Here is a 26,545-nt window from a genome sequence, read left to right as displayed (position 1 = left end):
TGACCACGTCTGATGTGATTTTTTTTCTTAAAGAATTTTTCCAAAAGTAATACATTCTCAGATAGCACACATGAAGACCTGGGATTTAAGTGACAGAATCCCCAGTTCAGGTCACAGAAGGACACCTGTGTCTGTTCATCCAAGAAAGGAAGCATGGATTACTGCTTACCGATGGCTGTCGCTCTTTAGAGATGAGGAAGCTGGTCTCTCTGGTGTCCAGGCTCTGTCAATAGCAAAAAGTGGATGAGGGAGAGGGAGATACAGAGCTGTTAAGGATAGCCCAAGTAAAAAACCCATAGCATTTAATTTCCCAAAGCAAGAACAGCAAGGTTCTCTCTGTAGAAATACTGCACCATGAAATATGAACTCTATTTCCCCATCTGAAAAGGTATAAGAAGTTGCAAATATATGTACATGCATGCATGTGTGTGTGTGTGTATATATCTGTACATGTGTCTGTGTATGGTTGGAAAAAAAAAGAGATGAGAAGAACAGAAAAAGGAAAAGGGATATTGTAGAGGAAGCTCTACTAAGTCACGAAACAATCTGCAACAAGTGAAATGCTTAAAAACTTGTACATCACAGTAAAATAACCAGGAGCTCTAGTAGTTTTAGGATTCTGAGCAGGACCAACAGGGAATACACATCATTGACTAGATGTTTTATGCTTCTTGACATTGGCTTGAAATTATTAAAAATTTGTAGCTTTGAAGATGATACATCATTCATTAAAAAAAGTACACAATTCAAGAAAATCCCTGTGTACATATGATACACACAAGCCACTTGCAATTAAAACATTTCTGCTTTCTTGCACATGGGTTTTCAATCCACTTGTTATTCAGTGGTCCACACACCACAGAACTGGCTCCTGAGGTCTCTCTCACCTGCCCACTTTCTGAATTTCCAGGGATGGGATCAGGAGCAGCCCCAGCTAACAGAAGTAACCTGAAGTCCATATCCACACTGGGTACTCAGTTATCTCCTTTTGGGAGCATCATATCTAGCATCTCACTATGACTGATTGGTTCTGGGCAAATCGGTTTTGAAAAAACAGTTAGTATGGATTAAGGATGCCTCAGGAGCTTTTGGGAATACACTCCTGTGCTGTAGAGCTTACACAGTGAAATTGCCAGGAAGCAACAACACTCTCTCTGCCTTCTTAGCAACGATGAAGACAGTGCTAAGCACAGGTAAATTCAAACTACCTCAGCTTACCTAAGTTACACTTGTGAATTCTACTTGTTCATCAAACTATAACAAAATATCAAATAAAATTAACCCATCAGAAAGTTCTGAAATGGTAGCCTCTACAAACAAATGATGAAGAGATAGATGTCTCAAAGGTTAAGAATGATTGCTGCTCTTCTGGAGGACCTGAGCTTGGTTCCGAGCACCACCTGGAACTCCTGCACCTTCTTCTGGCCTCCCATGTGTGCACCACACACACATATGCATTTTAATAGAAACAAAAGGAATCTTTTAAAAACTATAAAAAGTATGTAAGAAATAAGTGGTGCATTTCTACCATGAAGACAATAAAGGAACTCAGATTGTTTTCACTCTATCCCATAGCCTTGCAATCCCACATCTGCATTCTCTGATCATACCAAAAGAACAGTTGTTTTACATATGAAATGGCTGAAGAAAACCACACAGTAATGTCCTCACAGGAACTTGGCAGGGAACTTGACTCTCTCTAGCCTTAGGGAAAAGATAAACTTGTTCTGATTTGGCCCCCAAAACTACAATTATGTCTTCAGCTTGAAACATAAACTGATATAGTTTTCTTCTTTTTAAAAACTCTTTTCTAAGTATTTCATTGTCTCCCTCGACCTAGACCTGTTATGCATAAGAAGAATCCTTCCTATGGTCAAGCCTATGGTTCCCTCAACAGTGGCATGCCTTTTACATGTGCCTCCTTCCCAGTTCCCAGCCACTAACCAATTAAGTGGTACAAAGTGGAACAACAGTGATAAGTGGATGGATGTCACAAACTTCTACAAGTAACAAAACGTGGTCTTATTCATTCAGAGAACCTACAAATCATCACATTACTCGATCATGTATATTTGAGGTGCACAGCATGCTGTTATAGGACGATCTCATTTTTCCTCTCTCCAAGTGACTACACTCATCTGGGATTGCAGATACAGAGACCAACTGTATCTGATTTTATTGTTTTAGTTTAAAGTGGTTTCCTAACTCTTGAGTCACTTGAACCAGACGTAGTATATTCCATACTAACAACCATGGTGTAAACAGATGTCACACACACCAGCATTACACTTCCCCACAGTGGTAGGCTGAAAGTCATCATCTTGCAGATCAAACCCCAGCACATCTGAACTTACTGTACAGGAAACCTCAATATCGATTCAAACTTATGACTGCTTTCCAATACTACACTAGCTTGCTCCTGTCCACTTTAAAACTTAGTTTTTAAAGGAATTTTCAAACTTGTGAGATTCTTAAATCAAGCAACTGGCTGACAGCCAAACTATTCAGAAAGGGTAGGTTTTCTTGAGTGAGAATACCAATCTAATGTTAAATTTAAATAGTAAATGAGGTATGGGATCTGTCTCACACTAAAAGATGAGCAAGTGAGAGAAGAGAGACTACAGTGCATTATAGGAGTGGATAAATAGGGTCTGAGGCAGCTACATAGCTGAGGTGCTAACCTTGACTTCATCTTTGTATTTTACATATAGTGAGCTAATACATAGACATTGGACTTACCTCAGGACTTTGGGAAGCATATTCTTTTTCTCTGGATCTTAAGCCTAGAAGAAATAAGAAAAAGAAAGATCCATTATGCTGCTACTATGGTGATATTTTATTTGTGCTGAAATGTGATTTTATTTGTATGTTAATAAATAAAGTTGCCTAGGGATCAGAGCTAAAAGCAAGCCATTTAGCAGAAGTCTGGTGGTGGTGGCACATGCCTTTAATCTAATCACATGGCAGGCAGTCTCTGTGTAGTCAAGGGCACAGCCAAGCGTGGTGACATGAACCTTTAATCTCAGTATGAACCATAGAGACCTGGAGGTCTGTATAGACAGGCAGTGATGAGGAGATCATGTGGTTGGGTTTAGAGCCAATGAGCAGGTAGAACAGAAAGGCAATAAAAAGACAGGTCACACAGAAGAAGGTCTCTCTCTCAGGGGAAGGACGGCAGCGACTGGTAAACTAGAGGTAGTCTTGGGCTTCGCTGGTGCTCTGATCTCTTAGGCTTTAACTCTGTATTTGGCTCTGTGTTTCTTATTTACTAAGACCATTTAGAATTTAGTCTACAGACTACTTTTGTTCAAAAGTCTTCATAAGGAAGAAACAGGAATTCAATAAACCAAACAAAATTCAAAGAAAAATGACTGAAATAACGTAAGATATTCTGGGAGCTAAAATGTTCAAATCAGCCTCCAAAGGATGTCTCTTTCTAAAAACTCATTATCATAAAGACACAATCTCATTCACCAGGAAACAAATGCAACTCTGAACAACACACTCATCAACCAGAGCCCAAGCCTTGGGAAAGTCCATCCAGTGGGAATCACAGACATCTACCTATTTGCTCTCTCTTTCTGTGAGAGATAATATTTTTTACTGTTATTTTCTGGATTTATCAGAGTTCTGTAATGTTTTAAGTAGACAAAATTACTCTCTAAGCACCCAGATATCTTCACAGTGGTCAAATATTTAGTCATTTGGACACACATTCTCAGCAAGTTCCTGACACTACAGATTGACACATGCAGATTTGATTCTTAATCTCTGAGGGCTACAATTTGGGAATACACTGAAACACATCTCACAAGTCAACAACTTCCTACACAACAATATATTTTTGGAGAAATATCTCAATAGAAGTGATATAAAGTGTTACCACTTACAGACCATCTCCAACAAATAAAACTCCAGGAAGAGTTAGCATAAATTCTGAAAATGTAGAAAATATAAAAATACCAGTTATATGGGGTCTTCACAATCTAGGAAACAATACAGCCCAGAAAAATCTAGCAGTTGACAGTGATGTAGGAAGCTTAATATCTTCACAAGTTGTGCAAGTCAATGGTGTTCATAAAGACTCATAGAAGGCTGAGCACAACAGCATTAATCATTGTGAGGGAAAGAGACAGACCACATTCACATAACTTTATTATAGTATGTGGTGACAGTCATTCTTTGTTGTTAGCTATAGTTGGTCATCTCATGTTGACTAATTTAGAAATTAAACTTAAGCATAGTCATGATATAGAAAGATAACAGGGTTTCCTATTAGCTACATTTTCAGGCTCCCACTTGGTCCTCAGACTGTTTTCCTTACAAATGAAAGGTGGGTACCGTACACAGAGAGATAATGCATCATGGCAAACAGACACAGCATCCAGAGCTTCCTTTGCAAGAGTATAGCATGAACACAAAGCTTTCAGCTGACACATCAATGGCACAATGCCATCTTCATCCCATAAAGTGTGTGAGCATTCAATGAGCTGATGTGTACACTTGGTGTGTAGGAGATCCTTGTTGATGTTTTTGCTATTACTGGGATATTTTATATTCCTAAATCATTTTCCAAAGTTATATAAATTAATTAGTTAGGTCAAGTCTCAGAATGAAGTTCTGATAATTATTTGTATATTCATGTCTTGTGTTACAGGAGGTGCTCTTAAGATGTTGACACTTATAAGCACAACATGAACATTAATCAACAATGATTGCATTTTCTGAGTGTGAACTTTTTCATGCAAGAGAGGAAAACAGAAATAACAAGTCCTCTGAAAGGTGTATCACATTAAAAACCACATGGCAAGGGCTTTCCCAGTGAATACTGCCTCCATATGTAGCTCAAGATTCAACAGTGCCCCAAACAGTTCTCGTTTGATTTGGGAATGAAGACTGCTGATTTTTACATGCCTTTGTGCTATGGTTTGGATATGGTCTGAGTGTGTCTTCCAGAGTTCCACATGCCGGAAGTCTGGCTCCTAGTGTGATAATGCTGAGAGGGGAAGGTGAGAGTCTAGACACACATAATTGGAACACTGCAGGCATCCCATTTGGAAGAAGTTACTTTCATTCTAGGGGATCCTCAGCCATTCCTTAGGAGAGCAAACTGTCAGAGAAAGAGCACGTCATGTCCTGATTCCTTCTGGCATTGTGTCTGACCATAAATTGTTCTCTTGCATTTGCTCCTGCAATGGTATCTATCAGTCATCGTCACATGTGGCTGAGCCAGAAAGCCCTCCACCTGCACATATGTCAGTTCTTCAGCTCTAAACCCATGAGCTAAATATTACTCTGCTCCTCACATACTATCGCTATCAGACATTCCATTAAAGCAACAAAAATTAATTAACAAGCCCTATGACAAAGAGGCAAGCCAAGGCTCTCAGGGATATACATTTGTCTCTCAAGTTATGATAGCAGGGGACACCAATTCAGGGAGGTTTATTTTCTTGAAGACAAAAATTGTCACAATTACACCAAAGAACAGTGCAATACACAAATAGGGTCCTGTCACAGAGTCATCAAAAAGCACATCCTTAAATGAGGTGCACAGAGCATTTTATGGCTCCGTTTTTTATGACGAGAAAGGTGAAAACTCTAAATAGGAAACCCTCCTTTACCTGCTGCTCCCTTTGTTCTGGTAACACACAATTAGGCAGAATAAACACTTTCAAACTCTCATCTGAACTTGACACGATGGGTTTGAAGATTCTGACAAAGGATTCTGTGAGTCTCCCGATCTCCCGAGCCCCGCTTGTGCTCCCCTCACACTTTGCCCTTTAATCTCACACTTTCCTTCTCCAGAGTAAACTGCCTTCACAATGTGAAGTATCAGCTGGCTCTGCCCAGCTGATACTTCACATTGTGGTGGTTCAGACATTCTCCTCTCTAGCCTTGCCCCAAACCACTTCATAAGTGCTTTTCTGTGTATGGAATCTTTTGAGGAGCAATATTGAGGAGCATAGATTTTTTCCCCTTAATATATTACACACACCTACATATGAACACACAAACAAACACAGAGATTGTTAGCTATCTCACACACAGATGTTCACATCTCAGACACATTTATACACCAAACAACAGGCCTGGCACTGGAATGAAGGCTCAGAGGTCCAGAGTACACAGTGCTCTTCCAGAGGATCAAGGTTCTGTTCCCAGCACCCATATCAGGCAGCTCATAAATGCCTGTTATTCCAGCTCCAAGGAACCCAAGGCTGTCTTCTGGCATCTAACAGGCACCCGTCCACATGGCAGACACACAGACATACAATTAAAGATAAGCAAAATCAGGGGCTGGGAAGAGGGGTCAGCAGTTTAGAGCACATATTGCTCTTGCAGAGGATCAGGTTCCATTCTCAGCACTCACATGGCAGTTCCCAACCATCTGTAACTTCTGTCTCAGGGGATACAATACCCTCTTCTGGTTTCTGATGGCACCATACATGCATGTGCTACACATACATACAGGTAAAACTCTCATTCATACAAAATAAACACATCTAAAAACCAATTGAAAATAAATAACAACAAATATTCTTTTATGTTTAAAGAAAATCAAGGGGCCTGACGGTGTGAAACATGTGAGCACTTTGAGAGTCTCCCAGCATGGGAGACTTGCTGTAGGCAAGCAACCAGAGCTGGGAAGGGTGGTACTAACCACTGAGGAGAATCATTATTTACACACTAAAAAGGAAAGCCAGCACAGACTGAGTGACACGTTTCCACGGAAAGCGCCTTACTAACAACATACTCTCTTGCAAAACCAAAGCCCCAAATAGCTCCTGCATTTGCCAAGAGATCATCTCACATTTCATGCTTACCAGCAGCACAAAATAAAACACAGACATGTAGCACCATAAACAGTGTTTCGGTCAATATCAGACCACAGATGGGTTAGTGTTCTCAAGTTTGTACTGTACCTGGTGTGCAAGAGGAAGTTCTACCACTCAGGCTTTTGAAGTCACCTAACAGCAGATTTCTTAAGTGTATTCCTATTGAGAACAACTAACAACTGCATGGGAACTTAAATAACCTCGTAACGGGCGGGTGGTTTATTAGAGACGCTGTTTAATATAGCTATGATAATATGACGTTACTGTCAGCTTTTATACTTCCAACAAGAAACTTTTAATCTCCTTTTTCCAGTGCCAGCTTGTCCATAGCAGTCACAGAAGCATAAACAACAGTGTGGTAGTTTGAATAAGAATGGCCCCTGTAGGCTCATATACTTGAATTCAGTCAGTGTGGACCTGTTTGGGGGAGATTAATAGGTGTGCCTTCTTGAAGGAAGTATGTCATTGGAGGTGAACTCTGAGGTTTCAAAAGATCACACCACTTCCATTCCATTTAGTCCTCTCTCTCTCTCTCTCTCTCTCTCTCTCTCTCTCTCTCTCCCTCTCTCTCTCCTCCCCTCTCCCTCTCTCTCTCTCCCCCCTCTCTCCCTCCTTCTCTCCCTCTGCATTATGCCTATGGATCAGGATGTAAGGTCTCAGCTCCTGCTCCAATGTCATGTTTGCTGGCATGTTCTGTGCCATGATGGTCATGGACTCTAACCCTCTGGAACTTTAAGCCCCATAAATGTTTTCCTTTATAAACTGCCTTGGTTATGGCAATAGGAAAGCGACTATGACAAACGGGCAGCCAGACCAATACAGCAAAGCATGGGGCATTCTGATTTCATACCCAGAAAAACAAAAGTTGTGCAAGGAACCCTGCTGCTGAGTCCCTGATCTCTTGACTCTCATGCTGCCAGGTCCAGAGATATGGACAGGATGCAGACACCAGACTTTTGACCAATATAATTTTCTCCCACCTCTATTCAAATCAGAGGGATAGCTGTGATTACAAGTACCATAGTGGCATTTGCCATGAAAAAAGACGAGCTTCATGAACATTCTGAAATTTCCTTTTTTTCTTTTTCTTTCTTTCTTTTTTTTTTGATTTTTTTTGAGACAGGGTTTCTCTGTGTCCCTTTGGAGCCTTTTCTGGAACTCACTCTGTAGCCCAGGCTGGCTTTGAACTCACTGAGATCCTCCTGCCTCTGCCTCCCGAGTGCTGGGATTAAAAGTATGTGCCACCACTGCCCGGCTACTACATTCTGAAATTTCTAAGGGAGACAGAAGCTACATATGTCCTCATGCCAAAGGGTTGCTAACCCCACAGCTTGTAGTAAGTAGCCTCACTTTGAGACTAAGTCACATTGAGCTGCAAATACCTGAAAGACTGAAATAGTTCATCTCCATGTGGCTGCAATGAAATAGTTTTTATTTATTATCCAGAAATTATCACATCATATATACTTTTTGTTTCATATTTTTCCTTCAAAGGACAAACAGAAGCCACTGGTGGGATTAAAAACTATGTAGACACTTAGTGGCCATGTCTTAAAATAGTCAATGCAGAGTGACTACATATTCCATAGATCTCCTGTGATAGATGCAAGAAAAACAAAAAATGCCAATGTTTAAACAATAACTGACAAATGCATGTATTTGTATTTTCATTGTATTATTCATTGTAGCATAAAGAGGGAAATTAGCTTTATGTCCAGGATTTGACAAATGAATGGGTGTGGCGTTCCTCCACAAGGGAGTACCACTTGTCAAATGAAAGGAATGGTACACTATGTGACTGAACTTCAAAAACATATCATGAGCACAGACTTCATGATTCCACTTACTTGAAATACCTGAGCTAAGGAAACCTACGGTGACAAGAGTCACACTGCCTGCTGGGGTTGGGGAACGGCTACACAGAGGGGGTCAGCTGAAATGATGAAGATGATGTCCAATGACTCTGTGGCAATGGTCACAAAACTCTATCAATACACAGAAACCATCAACTGTACACTTAAATGGGAAGATTTGTGGGATGTAGATTATGTCTCAAAAAAGCCATTTTTAAAAGGGAAGAGAGAAGTTCAGTGTGATGGTGACCCAAGCCTTGAATCCCAGCACTTGGGAGGCAGAGGCAGGCAGATATCTCTGTGTTTGAGGCCAGCCTGGTCTACACCGTGACCAGTTTCAGAACGAAAAATAAAAGGTGTGGGGTGGAAGAGACAATAACAATATTTCTTGGTCCCTTTAAGACCTCATAGTAAGACTATATTTGTATCTTCTAATTTTTCTTTTTAATGCATCTCTAATGTCAGCACTCAGTCTGAGACAGGATTTCTGCCAGGAGTGTGAAGTCTGTCTGAGCCACAGAATGAGAGCTCTTACCCTTCCCTCTTCAACAGACACCTTTATATCTAAATAGCGGGGGTGGGGGGGGGTGGGGGTGGGGACGACGACAAGAGAACAAACAAACAAACAAAAACCAGAGTTACTAAGAGAATTGAGGCTTGGTGATTCCAGCAGGAAAACTGTATGTTTAGGAAAAAGGTGTTAACTAAACTATAAACCGACAGACAGTGCAAACCCCAGTAGAAACTGACTAGTGTTCTCAACAGAAGGAAGACTTCAGTTAAAGCCCCCCCTCCCTCCCTCCCTCCCTCCCTCCCCCCCCCCCCCCTCTCTCTCTCACACACACACACACACACACACACACACACACACACACACACACATCCCGTAGAGTTCTCAAAAGCTGTTAGACCTTAAGGTCTGTCCATCCCATAATCACCATCTCAAAACATGTCTGAAGGTCTGCAAAGAGCTGACAGGAAGATCTCAGTGCCAGATCCTTACAGGAGGTCGCCATCTGTGCGCTCTCCTTGGAAAACTCGCCCTCCCAGAGTGGGATCCCCTGGCCAGGGCACCACACCACGCTAATCACTCGGGGTCAGTGGGGTCCAAGACAGGTGCCCGGATATCCTAGGGAGTCACAGGTTGCAGGTACCGGGCGCTCAGGTGCATCGGGGGACATCGCGGGGGCGCAGAATGTCACCCACCGCCTGGCAGGCACGGTGCAGCATGGGGCTCGACACCCTGCGAACGTCCCCGGGACAGAGACCCACAGCTGCCAACGTCCCCCAGAAACCACTCGCGGAGAAGTTTCACGCGCCTGTTCAGCGCCGGCCTGCGGTCCTACCTTCCTCCTCCACCATCTCCAGCAGGTCCGGGTCGCCCATCTTTGCCAGCTCGTTGAAGGCACTGATGTGCGAGAGGCAGGGGGAGGCAGACCGCTGCGACAGGCGGCGAGATGACTTGGGGTGGAGGCTGAAGCGGATGGTAGGCCGCCGGTATCCCAGCCCTGGCGGCAGTATCCCGCCGGAGCTCTTCCTCCCGGTGGTGCTATAAATTTGTGAGTCCAGACCCAGGGGCGTCACGGACCACGGAGACACTTGGGACACCCGGGGAGCTCCAGCCCCCCGGGGAGCCAGGGACGAGCGAGGAGTCAGGGAACAGTGGCACCGAGCCAAAGACTCCTGGCGGTATCTCAGGCTGGGCTTCCTCTCCAGGCTGTACTTGCCCAGACTCCTGTGGCGACTGGAAGCTACATCCCTATGTTTCACTATCCGTGAGCGATAGCGCTGCTCTGTCCCCTCCATGTAGGGCTCTAAGTACTGCTCGTGGTCCTTGCTGGGCTGGCCTGAATAGCTTTCTTGATCCTGCTGCCTGGCCTCTTGCTCCTCCAATTCATGCAGGCGATTCCTCCACTTCCCTCTAGGCCTTGCTAGCAACTTGTGCCTAGGGACCACCGATTCGCTGATCTCTCCGGACAGCCCAGATTCCGCCCCACTTTCTGCCTCCTGGACTGTCAGCATCTCCATCCTTCTTCTTCCTCCCTCCTGGATTTCCAACTGGTCCTCCTCGGAGACCCTCACCATGTTCAGATCCCTGGAGACTCCAGGCCTTTCCACCCGACTTGCCCCCTCGGGGACCCTCAATATGTCTACGTACAGGGCGACTTCAGGCCCCTCCACCTGTCTCGCCTCCTCAGGGGCCCTCACCACATCTACATCTTCTGGGACTCCTGGCCCCTCCACCCTACCAGCTTCCCTGGGAACTCCAGCCCTGGTGGACTCCTGGGAATCTCCTGGCTCCCTTCCTTCTTGACCCTCCAGCTCCATACTCAACAGGCTTAGAGCTTCCTGTTTCAACCGGTCCACCCACTCAGGGCAGGTACCCACACTTCACCGTCCCCAACCTTCCTCACATCCCCTCTGGTGAGCAGCCTCAGCCTACTAGTAGGTCTGGTTCCCCTGGATTGCTTGGCCCTCCATTCAGTGTGAGGCCGGCTTGGGCAAAAGCTTCTTCCCAGTTGGGAGTTATTTTCTGTCGGGTGAGAAAAAGACTCACTTCCCTTAAAGCACCTCTCCCTTTAAGGCATGTGCATGACGTGGGTCTTCTCCAAGGTTCCAGAAGACTCTTGGCTAGGTATCTGCGGCAACTTGGCCATTAGTTCTTTAAAGGAGGCTTCCTGGATGCTGAACCAGGGGTATTTCCACAGTGGGGAGAAGGTCAGACACTGTGGCTAGAAAGTCTGTGTTCTTTCAAAGTTGAATGGGTATGAGCTAGTTACATGTACACTCACGATGCATGTGATGGGGGAAACGGAAATATGGGAACATCTTTTACAGTCTAGATGAGACTAGTACCTTCTAGGGTATGCGGGGAGCACTCCATCGAGCATGCTGGGATGAATGTTAACTTCACTCTGCCTCTTACCTTGAAAATGAAGCAGAGAAATCTCCAGGGAACAAATTGCTCTGAATTGGACCTGGCAGCCCCAGGAATTAGGAGATAAGAATTACTGACAGGGTAATCGATGAGTGATGGGCTGAGGGTGAGGTGGTCAGGCACCTGAGCAGAGCACCTTGGCAATGCAGAGGGCATGACACTGTCTGGGGCTAGATTGGGGTGATTTGAGAATTAAGAAACAATCGACCAAAGAAGACTTGGCGTGACTTGGGTGCGTGGCTTCTGTGTGTTTCTCTGTTCTAGGATGTTCTGAAATGGAGGAATCACCTTTTAGAGATTCTGGGATGGCTACGATTTTGCTCCAGGGCTGTAGCCTCTGCTTCTGTACAGTCCAGATTTTCTCCTGCTGAGCATTTAGGGACACGCCTGGCATGGCAGGAAGAGAAGAAAAAGGGAAGAAAGGGGAATCGGGTGCAGCAGCCAGGAGGTCAAAGGTACAAAAGGGCGGGTAACCAAAATTCTGGATTATATAGGGAAGAGCCTCTTGGGGAAGGGAAGTCCAGTCCCTGGGCTGGAGAGTTCAGGGTAGAGGGTGGGGTATGAGAGCCACATCCTGTAACAGGCAGGCACTGAGGGATGCTGGGAGAACCTGGAGGCCAGGTCAGCTTTGATATGTTAAATAGGCACCTGGATCATTTGTCCTGGGTTTGAAACTTAACATCCTATAATCATAATTATGGCAGAACTGTTTGGTTCTTCCTCATTGTCCTTTCCTTACACACTTCAGTTAAATCTTTGTGGCAACATCATCACAGGAGCACACAAAGATGTGTCTCCTAGGTGATTCTAAGACATGTTGTCACTCAAGATTAACCTTTCCACTATGTACCTGCTATTTGCCCTAGTTCATCTCCTTTCCTAAGATAAAATACCCTGACAAAAAGCAACCTAGAGGAAAAAGACTTTCATTGAATCTACAGGCAGGTTTTAGTCCATCATAGCCGAGAAGACATAGCAGGGGCTTGAACCAGCTTGTCACATCACAATTGAAACAAAGTAAAGACAGCTTCTAAGAAAGCACCACCAGCTTGTCTTGGGCAAGTTGGCTTCAAGGTTACTTGTTGAGTGGGTGCTCTGGAGACCCTAAGGGCCTGCCTGGTGCCATTGTAACATGCTCCATGGTTTCTGGAGGTGATGTTCCTACTGATGAGGAACAGGCTGAGGGGGCTGGAAAGGAAAATAATGATAGCAACAGAGAAGAGACTGGATCCATACAATATGCTATCTCCAAAGGCAGCTTCAGGCACTGAGAAAGATTCTACTTTAGTCCCATCCATCACCAACAAGTGATGCATCTGTGAAGAGGACAATTGTACTGTCATCTGGTTTAGGCTGCACAAAGGCCAGACTCAGCGATGCCCAAACTGTGGAACTCATTATAAGCTGGTGTCCCACCAACTGGCCCACTGAGCCCCTGCATTAACTTTTCAGAATGTGATAGAAAATTTCTCTCTAATAGACTAGCCACTGCATTGGCTCCAACCTCCATGCCTACACTCCCCCCAAAAAGAAAACTCTACTGTTTTAGGGAAGAGTTCCCAACCATCTCGTAGACAAGGAACTAAATGTGAGGTAACCAAGAACAACTTCTGCCACACCTTGGTAGCTGGGATAGGAGTTACCGGCTGACTCTGGGAACAAAGGGAGTTTGGTACAATCAACAGCACTTGAGATACCTGTGAGGCCAGAACAGCCACTGACTGCCCCCAGCCGGCAGCATGCTCTTCCTAGCTCTCATTTCCCTGAGGAGTCTTCTTGTAGTGTGTCTCATTCCAGGCTCCGTGAGTGGAGAAATCCAGGCTAACGTAGCCAGTGAATCCTTTCAAAAGCATTTAGAAATCTGAACCTGAGAAGAGGATAAAGAACTATGCAGATTACAACACGATTAAAAAGAAAAAGAAAAAGCATCCAGGAGAGCCCGACAGCACAGGCCATCGTCTTCACATCACTACTTAAAATGGAAACAAGCCAGTTCTAATTTTGTTGAATATTTTAAAATTGTGTCTAGAGTATTTTTTGTCATGTCTCTTAAAATGTCTTACTCATTGTTTGTTGGAAATGATTTAATCTAGTTTGAAGCCACAATGGGCAATCCGGGAAACCACCCCAGATTCGTCCTTGCTTCCACATTCCCACTGCTGGACCGTCCCTGCCAGCTGATTTTCTTTCTCCCAAGCAGTGCTTTCTATGGGGGGGGGGGTTAATCACTTGATGGCTCAGCGAAGCCTATTAAAAACACTGCCCCATTCACGTTTTAGCGGTATGCCTTCATGTCTCTTAACCTTTCTGAGTGGCAGCTCTATTATCCACAAAATGAAGAAAACAGTTCATCCTGCACAAGGTTGTTCACTGTTCTTTACTTATCTGAGCCAGGTAGATAGTCTGGTGCTTAAGAGCTCTTGTTGCTCATGAGGAGGATCTGAGTTCAGGTCCCAAAATTCATGTCAGGTGGCTCACAACCATCTGTAACTCCAGTTCCATGAGGTCTAAAGGCCTATCCTGGTCTTTTGAGGCCCTTGCACACGTGTGTACATACACATACATGTATATATATAAAATTTTGAAAAACCTTAAAAAATAAATAAAACCTAGAGTGTCTTCACTTTGTTGTATTTGTTATTATTGAGGAGATGCTATAACTTTTTACTACTAATATCCTTAATTTTTTCAAGGAGATTGATTTGATCAGTATATCATACTTCTGCCATCCATGGTGCAAAAGTGAAGGTTTGCAAACTTAAAAAATTAAGTACATGACACATAAAAGTGTCAATACAAACATTGTTTAGAATATTGGAACCAATTCTTAATATCCAGTGGAGTCTATGTTGATTAGAGTGGATGTTAGTGCTGTGGCAATATAGTTAAAGCCTCCGAGAAACAGTAGATACCCATCAAAGATGACCTCAAGCTTGGATTTAAATAAGCTGTCATCCAATTCAGGCTCCCCAAAATATACTTACTATTAAAATCCCAAAAGTGTCTTTGAAGCTTAAGTTTCAAATAAAGAAAAAAAAATCCCAAATTTGAATAAAATATAAGAGCTTCAAGTTAGTGAGAACATGTATTTTATGTATAAGGAAATTGATCAGAATACTTATAAAGTGTGTTTAAATAAAGACAGTCCATTTTCAAGGTTTATAATTTATATGCAGTTTCAGTAAGTGATACCCAATGAGTGAAATTAAAGAGTTTCAATGACCCAGTGGTTAAGTCTGGGGTTTATCTACCCTAAATAAATCTTCATGTGTGTGCTCCACCCAGTGATAGCACCGTGTTTACCAGGGGTATCTGAAATGGCAGGAATGTATTTGATTTCTCCAAATGCTGGGCACACTTTTAATTGAGCCTGCTGTGGTTTGTAATTTCACGCTTTAAGTAGACAGTTGCTAATCAAATTCTTTTTTAGTCCCTTCAAGCAAATTCTTCTTTCTAAGAAAGGTCTCTCACAGAGAACAGGAGCCCACTTAATTGTATGTTCATTTGACATGGAGAGCAGGGCTATGATCCAGCCCTGTCATAAGAAAGTCCAAAGACAGCGAAGAGGGGATGTTTATAGTCAGTGTTATGTGCTGGTAAGTCATCAGTGTCTACTGCACTGAAGTCAGCCACCTTCAGCAGATCAATCTCAGGGCTGGGTCTGCACAACCAGACATACATGGGTAGGGCTTTTAGCTACCAAGAGCAAAGAACTGATGATTCCTGTCAGAGTATGCCCCTCTGCAATTATTCAGCCAGGCATTTCCTATTTCCAGCCATGCTAATGGCTAAGCCCACTTGCTCTTCTGAATTATGAAGAAAAGCTTAAATTTTCCTTTTAACTATTTTTATCTTTTTCCTTCTCTTGAACACTTGCCAAAGCCTAGGCATGCATCTCAGATACTCGGGGCTTTCTCACTCTTTTTCTATGAAGTTATTTCCACCCCCTAATCCTCTGTCCTCCATGTGGCTGTTTATAAATGGCATAGATTTCTCTCTTCCTCTTCTTCATCTTCCTCCTCCCAGAAGCTGGTCAGCTCTATAGAGATTTTATTTACTCAAATAAGACTGTCCAAAATAATTAGTTTGTTTTTTTTTTTTTTTTTTTGGTTTTTTGAGACAGGTTTTTTGAGACTATCTCTGTGTAGTTTTGGAGCCTGTCCTGGAACTCACTCTGTAAGACCAGGCTGGCCTCGAACTCAGAGATCCGCCTGCCTCTGCCTCCCCAGTGCTGGGATTAAAGGTGTGCGCTACCACTGCCCAGCAAAATCAGAGTTTTGATGACTTCTGCAAACATATTTCTAAAGACATATTGAGCAATACAAATTACCAAATTTGGCTGATTTTGACCTAATCCACACAAGTTTCACATGGTTCTATCTAACTACTGGACAGTGGCAAAGTCTGAGGAACCAAGGGGGAAAAAGACATTTTTTTGTGTATGTGTGGCTAGAGTTTAACTCAAGGCTGTGCCATTGAATAGCTTTAAAATCCTTATTGAGATGGAAATATTACCATGCCTCAGTTTCCTCAGCTTTGAAATGGGCATGATGTTCTTTCTAAGTGGTGGAGGGTGGGGTGGGGGGTAGCATAAAGAGGGTTAGGTAAGGTTAAAACTCTAAAGTTTTCAGCATATCCCAGACTTAATAATAGTAATTAATCCCCACCTCAGTTGAGGGATGAGAAGTTAGATTTCCTGGTAGGCAGAAAGACATGGAGAGGGATCATTGGCTAGATAGTAAAGATGATGAACTCCCAGGATGGCTGGCTTCTACCTCACCTTCCTGACCCAAGACAAAAGTCTGACAGCTGAAAACACAGGCCTTGTGGGCTTTTTCTCCTCCCAGTAGGGCTTTCCTGCTGACGGACCGGCTCAAGTTCAAGGCCTGATTAGGACATGTTTGTGCAATAGCTGTGGGCCAATCAGCCATTCTGTCCTTTTTCAAGCTGACCAACCCTGAATTAGGGGGGAAGACCCTTCCAAGGCTTACACATGCCCAGACCTCAGGGAGAAGCTGGGCTTTCTCTTGTATCCCACTCTGCTGTGCAAGGTCTTCTCCTCCACCAGCCTGCTGTGTGTGTCTCCTTGTCCCAATCCAAGCCTTTCTTCAACTGTTGATTCTGTCTGCTCTTGTTTGCTATTCTCATGATTTCTCCACTGCTACCTGTTGGCCTGCAGACCTTTTCCTGCCTTTTCATTTGTTAGCTGTCAAAGGAACAAAACTGATCGAGATCCATAGAGTCTAGGCTCTAGACAGTAACGGGGGCATCCCATACAAGGATCTCCCTGCTTCCTTGGCAACATTTGCACAATAAGCAGAGAATGGCTGTCTTGAGTATCTCTAGGAAGCACAATTCAGAGATTTTTGCTTTATCACTTAATCCTTCCATAATGGTATGAGATATGAGAGAGGTATTATTATCAGTGTTGTTTCCATTTTATAGATAAGACACTTAAAAGTGGCCCAGAGATATGCTTATAAAAATCATAGTCTAATATACTGGAAGTGAATTTGACTTGAAAGATGTTCAGACCATCAGATCATAGGAGAAAAGATAAAGGATGGTGGTAGGAAGGTGTGGAGAGTGAGGGAAGGAGGGAGGAGGAAGGGAGGGAGAACTTGCTACAGGTGTTTGAACTTGGCTTGGTTGATACATTTTTTTAATGCATGAGTGCCAGCCAGCTACCTATCATACACCTCCATGTGCCACACCTTTATTTGGTGTGATCATGGGGTGTTTATCTCTGAGACTTTGAACATCTGTGAGTAATTTTGGTACTTTAGAATAAAAGAAGGGTAATAATCTACAAATGTATGCTCTGTGCCTCTCTCCTCTCTCTGCTTAAATACCAGTGGGGAGGGTAAGGGCTTCACCTACCATCTAGTGATCTCTTGCTCATTTTAACAAAAGAATGCTAGTAGCCCCATTATGTGAGGGTCACAGCTGCTTTAATGCCATATTTTGTATCTTTTGGAAGGAAGTCACAATACACAACTTAATTTTAGGCTCAGAAGCTATGCTCCACTGCCTCAAGACTAAGGAACTATGTAAGTTATTCAGAATTCTTCTCCATAGAAAAGTTGTCTCTTACTTCTGATTCATTCCATAATTTATTTGTATCGGTGCATCATAGATATTTATTTTATACATTGGATTACAGTGTTTTTTTTATTTTCAAAAAGTTAAGGATAGTGAGATGGCTCAGCCAGTAAAGGTGCTTGATGTCAAGCCCAAATGGCCTGAGTTCAAGCCCTCAGACCCTTGTGGTAAAAGGAATAATGGACACACCATGGCGTGAACAGCTCCCCCACACAAACACAGTCATATATACAAAATAAACAAATAAATGCTATTACAAAAGCCCTTAATATTTTAAGCATTGTAAGAAACCAAGGCAGGAAATGAAAATATTTCTAATTTGGAGTCACATTAAAATACATTAATAAGCATATTAAGCCAACTTGAATCAAATATAACTATCATTGTATAAAAAAGTCTTTCAGTATTATAACTACTTTGAAGGAAATAAAAGTATTTACCAAATGACTTTTTTTTTCAAATGATTTTAAACATATTTGCTTAAGTAAAGGAAATTTGGGGCATTATTCTTCAATGCCCGTGTTCTAAGAACAAAAAGGACTGTGAAAGACTCCTGAGCTGTTGTTGGTGTGGGATTCTGAAAGATGCTGATGTTGTAGGAAGCAACATTTCCACTCTCAGCAGAGGGGCTGGATGCATAGGAAATGGGAAGCTAGCGAGACCCCTGCGCCGCTGACTTGGCGGCTTCCACAGTTTCTCAGAAGGAGAAAAAAGGTACAAAATGAGTGTGGAACAGTTTAGGTACTACCATGTAAGGAAGTGTCCAAAGGAAAATTAAAAACTAGCAGGGCATGTCAAGAATACAATGGGGATGTCCCCAAGTGACTCCTGAAAAAGCTAAGGACAGAGGCTCAAAACAAGAAGTAGAATTGCTGGATTGGTGGATTTCAATCCATCCACTACAGGAATACAGAGGCGGATGCTGTTAGTGAGGGCATGACGAGCAGAAGGGGAGAAAGCAGAACACAGGGCTTTCTTTCTTTCTTTTTTTTAAATAATATTTTACTATCATTTTATATAATCGAGCTGTCAGTAGCTTTCTTTCTTTCTTTCTTTCTTTCTTTCTTTCTTTCTTTCTTTCTTTCTTTCTTTCTTTCTTTCTTTCTTTCTTTCTTTTTTTCTTTCTTTCAAGACAGTGCTTCTCTATATAACAGCCCCGGCCATCCTAGAACTCGATTTGTAGACCAGGTTGACCTTGAACTCACAGAGATCCTCCTGTCTCTGCCTCCTGAGTGCTGACATTAAAGACATGTGCCACCATGTCCAGCTAGTTTAATTAAATTTTAAGAAAATCTTTATAATCATATTATATATATTATATGCAGATATGATTATAAAGGATTATCTTTCTAATTTAATACAATATTTTATTTTCTGAGACATTCATATGTTTTGTTTATATTCACCCCCAAATTTTCCCCCTAAGTCTTCAAAGATCTACCCCACCCCTCCTAACTTTATGGCCTCTTTTCTCCTTCCTTTTTTAAAAATAGCCCTCAGAGGGACTGGAGAGATGGCTCAGAGGTTAAGAGCACCGACTATTCTTCCAGAGGTCTTGAGTTCAATTCCCAGCACCCACATGGTGGCTCACAACCATCTGTAATGAGATCTGGTGCCCTCTTCTGTGCACATAATAAATAAATAAATCTTAAAAAAATAAATAAAAATAGCCCCAGAGACAATTTTTCTTTCTAAAGCAAATATTGTCACACCAACACCATGTTTTTTGTTTTTTGTTTTTTTTATTTCCATTTTGTTATGGACTTGAACTAATGCTTTATACATTCAATGCTGTAAATGTTTATTTGTCTGGTTCTGCATTTCATGGCTTCTAGTAACAACAAAATTTTCAACCTATATTCTGGGTGTTAGTGGTTTGGGAGCATCTACAATTCTGTACCAATACTTTCCTCACTTCTATATTGTGATGGTGGGGGCAGGGGGTGAAATGTAGCCAGAGACAGAAAAAAAAAAAAAAGCCTCCATGACAGGAAGCTAGTGAATAGAGAGGAGAAGGGAGTGAGACAATTACTTACAATCCAGATGGAGATTTCTCCATTCTTAAGAGAAGATCTCAGTTATCTGTCTACATTTCATCACTTTCAGGGAGTAGCATGTTTCTCTAGAGTGCAACCCACATGCACCTCTGTGTTGAAGCAGCAGATACTCTATACAGATGGATTCCTCCAAGGTCTCCATACTTTCACATCTTGATTTTGTCTTTAATCCCTCTAGTGAGGTCTGCCAATTTTTGCCATTTTCTTCAGTATTTAGTGCCCTCTGGTGTTTAAAAAGAGGCAGTCACAATGAGTTTTGCTTCCTGCTTTCTTCACCTTAAGATTTCTGGGTGCAGGTGAATTTAATCTATAAAAATTTTTATCGAGGGTTCAAATACTTGCAAATTTGTTACAAAAATCGAAGGACTGGCAGGACATTGAATTCAGGCAGAGAAATTTAAAAACCACCCGAAATTCCCATTTTCAAATGAGGAATGAAAATTGCTAGGACACAGTTACAGGGTTGGAGGGGGGTTTTCATTTACAGAGTCAAAAAATGAACCCCTCTTCCCTTCATCTGCACATCTCATCTCTTGATGATGTAGCAGATGTTTGCGGGAATACAAGTGAAAGCAGCTAGTGGAGGTCAGACCAGGTGTGGAGTCAGCTTTCCCTGTTATATGAGTACTGTATTATTTCTGTGGGACTTCCCTTCTCCTAAGAACTTGTCCTTCCTCCCTCTAATTCCAAAACTCTGCACCTGCCACCACAGAGTCTTCGGATTGCTTCACATGTTTTAACACAGGCTTCAGTTTTCCCATCTGCACTCTGAGCTCAGCTACTCAGGAACTCCAAGTCTAGTGGAGGCAGTGGAGATTCTGACTCATGTGTGAAACAACAGAGCATCCCTGGACTCTAACCTGCGATACAGGCTGACTTGGTGGAAGTAGAGAGCTTGTGTTGGTTTGGGTCCCTGCCATTTGTCACTTCCTGTCAAACCCTAGCTTAACTCTCTGTTCCACCTGAGACCTTTTTAAAGCCCTAAGACACACTGTTCGGTCAACAGCAGTAGCAAGACTGAAATTCACAAAATGCTCCTTCCTGCAAGTTGTTTATTAAACATTGCCTTCAAATATAGTGAATCTACACTCTGGAAGTGATTTTGTTATCTCCAGTTCTGTTCCTGGGTCCCACATGATGAGAAAACTGACTCCCACAAATTGTCCTCTGATCTCCACATATGGGTTGTGACATGAGCACCTCACCCCCAAATATATATATATATATATAAGAACTTGGTGATTATGACTAGTGAACTAGTAAGAATGTTGTAACCCAAAGCTGTCTTGAGTCTACATGTTGGCCATTCATTGTCAATCCCTGTGTCTGGCTAAAACTTGTGCGACTATCAAAACCTGTGAAATGTACTCTTATCAGCTTCAGCTGACCCCAGTGATTTCCACATCCTCACAGCTTGTCAAATCATGCTGCTTCCATCCTGTCTAAGGGTACTCCCTTCCTACCTGCATTCAGTTCTAAGTACACTGTCCCACAACATCTGAGACCTGTGGTGAAGTATCTGTATCGCAACAACCTGCCTACCTGTGCTTCCCACTAATGTGCTTGGTAAATGCCTTGATTTGGATTCCTTTGTTCTTTAGTTAATAAAATCTTGATGGTGGAGCATGTTATTTTGGGCAACTTGAACTCATAGTCCAGGCCACGGCCACCCAGACTTGGATCAGTAATAAAATCTTGTTGTCTTCAGGGTGAGAGCTGTGTGTTTTGGGGTCAACTAAGCTTTGCCTGAGATATAAGGAGTTAGGTGGTAACCACCTAGAGATGAAGCCTCGGGGGATGAATCTTGTATTTAAATGGAAATTAATGTGGGTATGTTTAAACACCAATGGGATGATCCAAGGACATGCAGCAATATGTCAGAGAGGAAAGGCGAGAGAGGCCTAATCACTTGCACGCTCTTCCAGGAGAGTAATGATAGAACTGAATCAGGTAGGTAGGGGATGCAGGGATGTCTTTATATAGGAGAGGACCAGTAAAGAAGTGGATATTGTGAAGAAAAAGATATGTGTCTGCAGGCAGGATCATGCACAGGTGTATAAGGAGTACTTATATTTTCTCCTCAAAGTCAGTGTTCCTCTCATCTGCCTGACTTTAAGTGGGAAAGGAAGGATAAAGGTTTACATTTAGAACACAAGACCAAAATAAGGGAGAAGTCAATTAACTAGACAGACACTGAAGGATGGGCCAGCAGTACTAAGAGAGTATCAGGGTGGGTTACCTAGTGTATTGGGTGGTCCGTTTGCTTGCCTTGACTAACTCACTCTAATTCTATTTGCTTTTTCCCAAAACACAGAGTAGCTAAGCCAAATCCAATAAGAAGGAAGCCATGGAAACAATATTTTACATTTGTTCCAGATAGTCAGCACAGTGTCCTCCTGCCTACTCACCATAAATAATTACATTTTGAAATTCCCTCGATCTGTTCCTAACATAATTGAGTACATTAACACAAATGTAGCCAATGATCTAGTTGGTGAACGTTTGAAAATATTCAGAAGAAGAAGAAAGAGGACATCAGAGACCATGAAACCACAGAATCCAGCGAGGCAGTGGCATCCTGATCTCCTGACCCTTCCCGGAGTTGGGGAGGGCTGAAAGAGGTGGAGGCTTGCACAATGCTTCTGAAGGTTCATCTCCGAGACCTGAGCTCACACGAATGAAAACGCTTCTATTCAATGGGAAGGAAGGACATTCCACAGAACAGACTCGGCTTTAAACAACATTTTACATTACCCTGGGAGACCTTGGGTCCCAAGCTAAGGAGAAATATGTCAAAAGTGGTAAGGGAATCCTCTCTTCTTCTTGTTGCTTCTGCTTTATGTATGCACTCTATTATCTCTTAGTGACATCGGCCTTATGTAGTAAACAGACCTTTAATAGGAGGATGACTAGGGTTTCCTCTGCTTTAGCTCTTCATATTTGCTGCGTTAGTATTAAGAAAATTGGACTACCTTTCTGAATAGAGGAGGAGTGGATGGGGGGTAGATGGGAGGTGGGGGAGGGAACAGGAAAAGAGGAGGGAGGGGAAACTGTGGCTGGTATATATGTAAAATAAATTTAAAAGATTAATAAAAAAAGAAATTTGAGCTAAGTATGGTGGCTTGTTCCTGCAATCCCAGCATCTGAGGACAGAGACAGAAGGATCGACTTAGATATGAAGTGAGTTTGGGGCCAGCCTGGGCTACAAAGTGACACCCTACCTCAACAAACAAACACACATATGTACATACATACATACAAACATATACATATAGAAAATACACATATGCATGAACCTATGTACATATATTCATAAATGTCCATACATACATGCACATATGTACATACATACACATATAGAAAATATACATGTGTATAGATGTACATACATTCATAAATGTACATATATATGTAAATACAAACACACTGTATTAGGCTTTGTAGGAATAGAATTGAGAGAACAAATCTATACAGAGAGCTATATGTGCCCAGGATTGAGGGAGTCACATCTCTGGGTATGACATTGTTGGGTGTGTCCAACAATGGTTAGCTCCTGACAGAAAATCCAGGGACCCAGTAGTTGTTCAGCCCGTGAGGCTGGATGTCTCAGCTGATCTTCAATATAGGCCAGAATCCCAAAGAATTGGGCTCTGATGCCAGTGAAGGAACGGACTTGCCAGTGAGAGTGAGGGCAAGCACGCAAAGAGCAAACGCTTCCTTCTTCCACATCCTTATACAAGCTACCAGCAGGAACTGCGGCCCAGATCTAAGGTGGATCTTCCCACTGCAAAAGATCTGGACTAAAGACAGGTCTTCCCATTTCAAATGAATGAGTTAAGAAAAAACCTTCACAGTTGTACCCAGACATTTGGGTTTTGGTTAATTCCAGATGTGGTCAAGTTGACAACCAAGAAGAGCCATCACACACACATACACACATACACACATACACACACACACACACACACACACACATACACACACACACACACACACACACACACACACACACACACACACACACACACACAAAGGTACACACATGCATGCATACACAAGGCCTGTCCAGACCAGGGTCTGGCTTTTTTCCCAGTTACTGGGCCTATGCATTTGCAAAACTTGTTATCCATGCTGAGTGCCTTGACAGTTGATGCTACCAAGGTTGTTCATGGTGGTCTCCTCTGGCCATATGATGTATTCTCACCATCCAGGCAGGCCAGGCTGTCGGGGATCCAGTACAGCATGCAGCTCCATCAATCTTGTCCAGGTAATGAACACCTATAACAATTCTGGACGTCAAATCTCATTTGAATTCCCCTCACTGTCTGCATTCATGCATGCATATATACATACATGTAGACACTTTGGTCCACAAAACAACGCTGTCTGTCTCTGACTCTAGAGGACAGAAGGACAAAAACAAGAAGGAAGCTGTGTGTTGTGGGTCTCATCTGATGAGATCTGATGAACTGCCCTTTGTTTCTATCCCTGAAACTAACAGAGCAGCTTTAAATAAGTAACATGAATCCTTACAGTAAGTTATTGGATCCAGTAGTGGCCCATGGAGCCTCCCTAAAGCAGAATTACTATCAAGAATTTGGGCAGACATGACTATCTAAAGAACCATGCTCAAAATATTGCAGTGTGCTGTTAGGGGGTAACTCCAGGTTCTTTAGAATAAAGTTAAAACTCTTCATTATGGGGGGTTTCAATTGCATACAGCAGGAAGGCTTATCCATCCTTGAAAAACAGTCTACCCCTCCCAAAGGCCTGGCTGACATCTCACTTTGCTCTATTGACATTTCAGCCCATGAACAATGGCCCGCAGGGAGGCTTAGCAGTGAGATTGGAAGGCCCCTTTCCTAACAGCAACACCATTAGCACAGAATTGATGACTCTCAAACACCTTGAAGCTGTGTATCAGTTAAGATCCAATCAGAAGACACAAGCACACGCTAACTTCAACAGGAAAATAATTTAAAGATTATTAAGCACCAAGGGCACAGGAGCAAGTAGAGTTTGGTGAGGAAGAGGTAAAGCCGATGCTGAAGGACTCAGGACAGAGCAGCATAAAGCTCTAGGAATGAGGCAGTGTCCAGGCAGAGTCCCTACTCCCACCCCCAGACTGAGCTACTCCTTGAAGGAGACTCAGGTGGGGACCAGTGGATGGTACTGTGATGCTTCAGTAGTTAGAAATTAATGAGAATTTCTCCTATGAAACTTAGAGAAAATTACTCTCCAGGGGCTACGGATGTTTTCCTGGGAATTTGTTTTATGTAAGACTTTTCAGCAAATGTGCCTGCATGAAGAAATGCTGGGGATCTGCACATGGGAGCAGTTGGCACTCCCTGCAGCAGGAAGTGACATCTGGGGAGCCTTTGTGCTGGAGGAGATGGTCCCAGACATGTGACTCCCTGAACCAGCTGAGTACACACCTTGAAGTGCTCCTCATGTGCCCTCTACTGATAAATCTTATGCCAGATTTCAAAGGGCCCAGCTCCATTTTTATAGGACAGGTAATAAATTAGAAATTTGGACTTACAAAAAAATTAATTGGCAAGTAGGCAAAGGTGAAATGCACATAATGTTTTTTTTTTTTCCTTTTCCAACTTGAGAGTTAAGGAACTTGCCTAAAGGTCCACAGTTAGGAGGGGCCACCAAGGCTAGGTCTCAGATGCCCCCATGTTAAACTGAGTGTGTAGCTTTGCTACCACATGGTAATGCAACAGAAATAGAGTTTTAAAAAGTTCAACTCACGTCCTAGAATTTCTTCTCTCTTTAAAGAGATAACAACAAAGAATGACTGCTTGTGTGAGAAATATCCTCACTTCATAATAAGAGCATGAGAGACTCTGAATAGGGAAAGCCAAGCAGTTCCCTTTACGACTGGGCACAGTGAAGAAGGCTGTACCAGGCTTTCTCTTTTGGGCCACAACAAGCTCCTAAATCATGACATGGAGACTTATCATTAGCTCTGAATTCTCAGCCTAGCTTAGGCTCGTTTTTTTGGCAACTTAAATTACCTGTTTCTCTTTATCTATCTTTTGCCTCCAGGCTTTTTACTTTTCTTTCCTTCTGTATGTCTTACTTTCACTGTTTCTCTGGTGGCTGGTGGCTGCCTGGCCGGCCCTGAGTGTCTCCCTCCTTCTCTCCTCTCCTCTCCTTCTCTTGTTCCTCTCCCAAGCCTAGATTTTTCCTCATATTTATTCCCTCTGTATGTCAGCCCCACCTATTCTTTCTCTGCCTAGCTATTGGCTGTTCAGCTCTTTATCTCCTTATTAGACCAATCAGGGCCTTAGGCAGGCAAGGTGAAACAAATGCAGTACATCTTTACATAATTAAACAAAGGCAGCATAAACAAAAGTAACACATCTTTACACAGTTAAAGTAATATTCTTTAACATAAACAAATGTAACACATCTTTACATAGTTAAGATAATATTGTAGAAGTTACCATTTTATTCAATAAGAAACACAGAGCCAATGCAGAGATGAAAGCCCAAGAGGTCAGAGCTAAGAGCCTTACCCTTCACTGCTGCAGCTATCCTCTTCAGCCAAGAGAACTACTTCCTGTGTGTTTGTCTTTATAAAGACTTTCTGTTCTGCCTTCTCATTGGTTGTAAACCCAACCACATGACCACCTCGTCACTACCTGTCTGTACAGACCTCCAAGTCTTCTATGGTTGGTATTGAGATTAAAGGCGTGTGACTCCAATGCTGGCTGTATCCTTGAACACACAGAGATCTACCTAGCT

The 26,545-nt window shown here is 42.7% G+C and overlaps 1 protein-coding gene across 1 annotated transcript in view; it reads right to left on the bottom strand.

Annotated features, from left to right (window-relative positions):
• The window catches only part of Ano5 (anoctamin 5), a 77,489-nt gene extending 66,269 nt beyond the window's left edge, over nucleotides 1-11,220 (bottom strand). The window contains exons 1-3 of the mRNA XM_059276428.1: nucleotides 10,039-11,220; nucleotides 2,740-2,783; nucleotides 170-223 (exon numbers count right to left, since the gene is read on the bottom strand). Coding sequence (XP_059132411.1) covers nucleotides 170-223; nucleotides 2,740-2,783; nucleotides 10,039-11,020 — 1,080 coding nt within the window. The 5' untranslated portion in view covers nucleotides 11,021-11,220. The remainder of the gene's footprint in view (nucleotides 1-169; nucleotides 224-2,739; nucleotides 2,784-10,038) is intronic.
• Nucleotides 11,221-26,545: the final 15,325 nt, after the last annotated feature.

This window comes from Peromyscus eremicus, chromosome 1, assembly GCF_949786415.1.
Source record: "Peromyscus eremicus chromosome 1, PerEre_H2_v1, whole genome shotgun sequence".
Lineage (NCBI taxonomy): Eukaryota > Metazoa > Chordata > Mammalia > Rodentia > Cricetidae > Peromyscus > Peromyscus eremicus.
The sequence above is the reverse complement of the archived record's forward strand: the minus strand, read 5'-3'. Positions and strand labels throughout refer to the sequence as shown.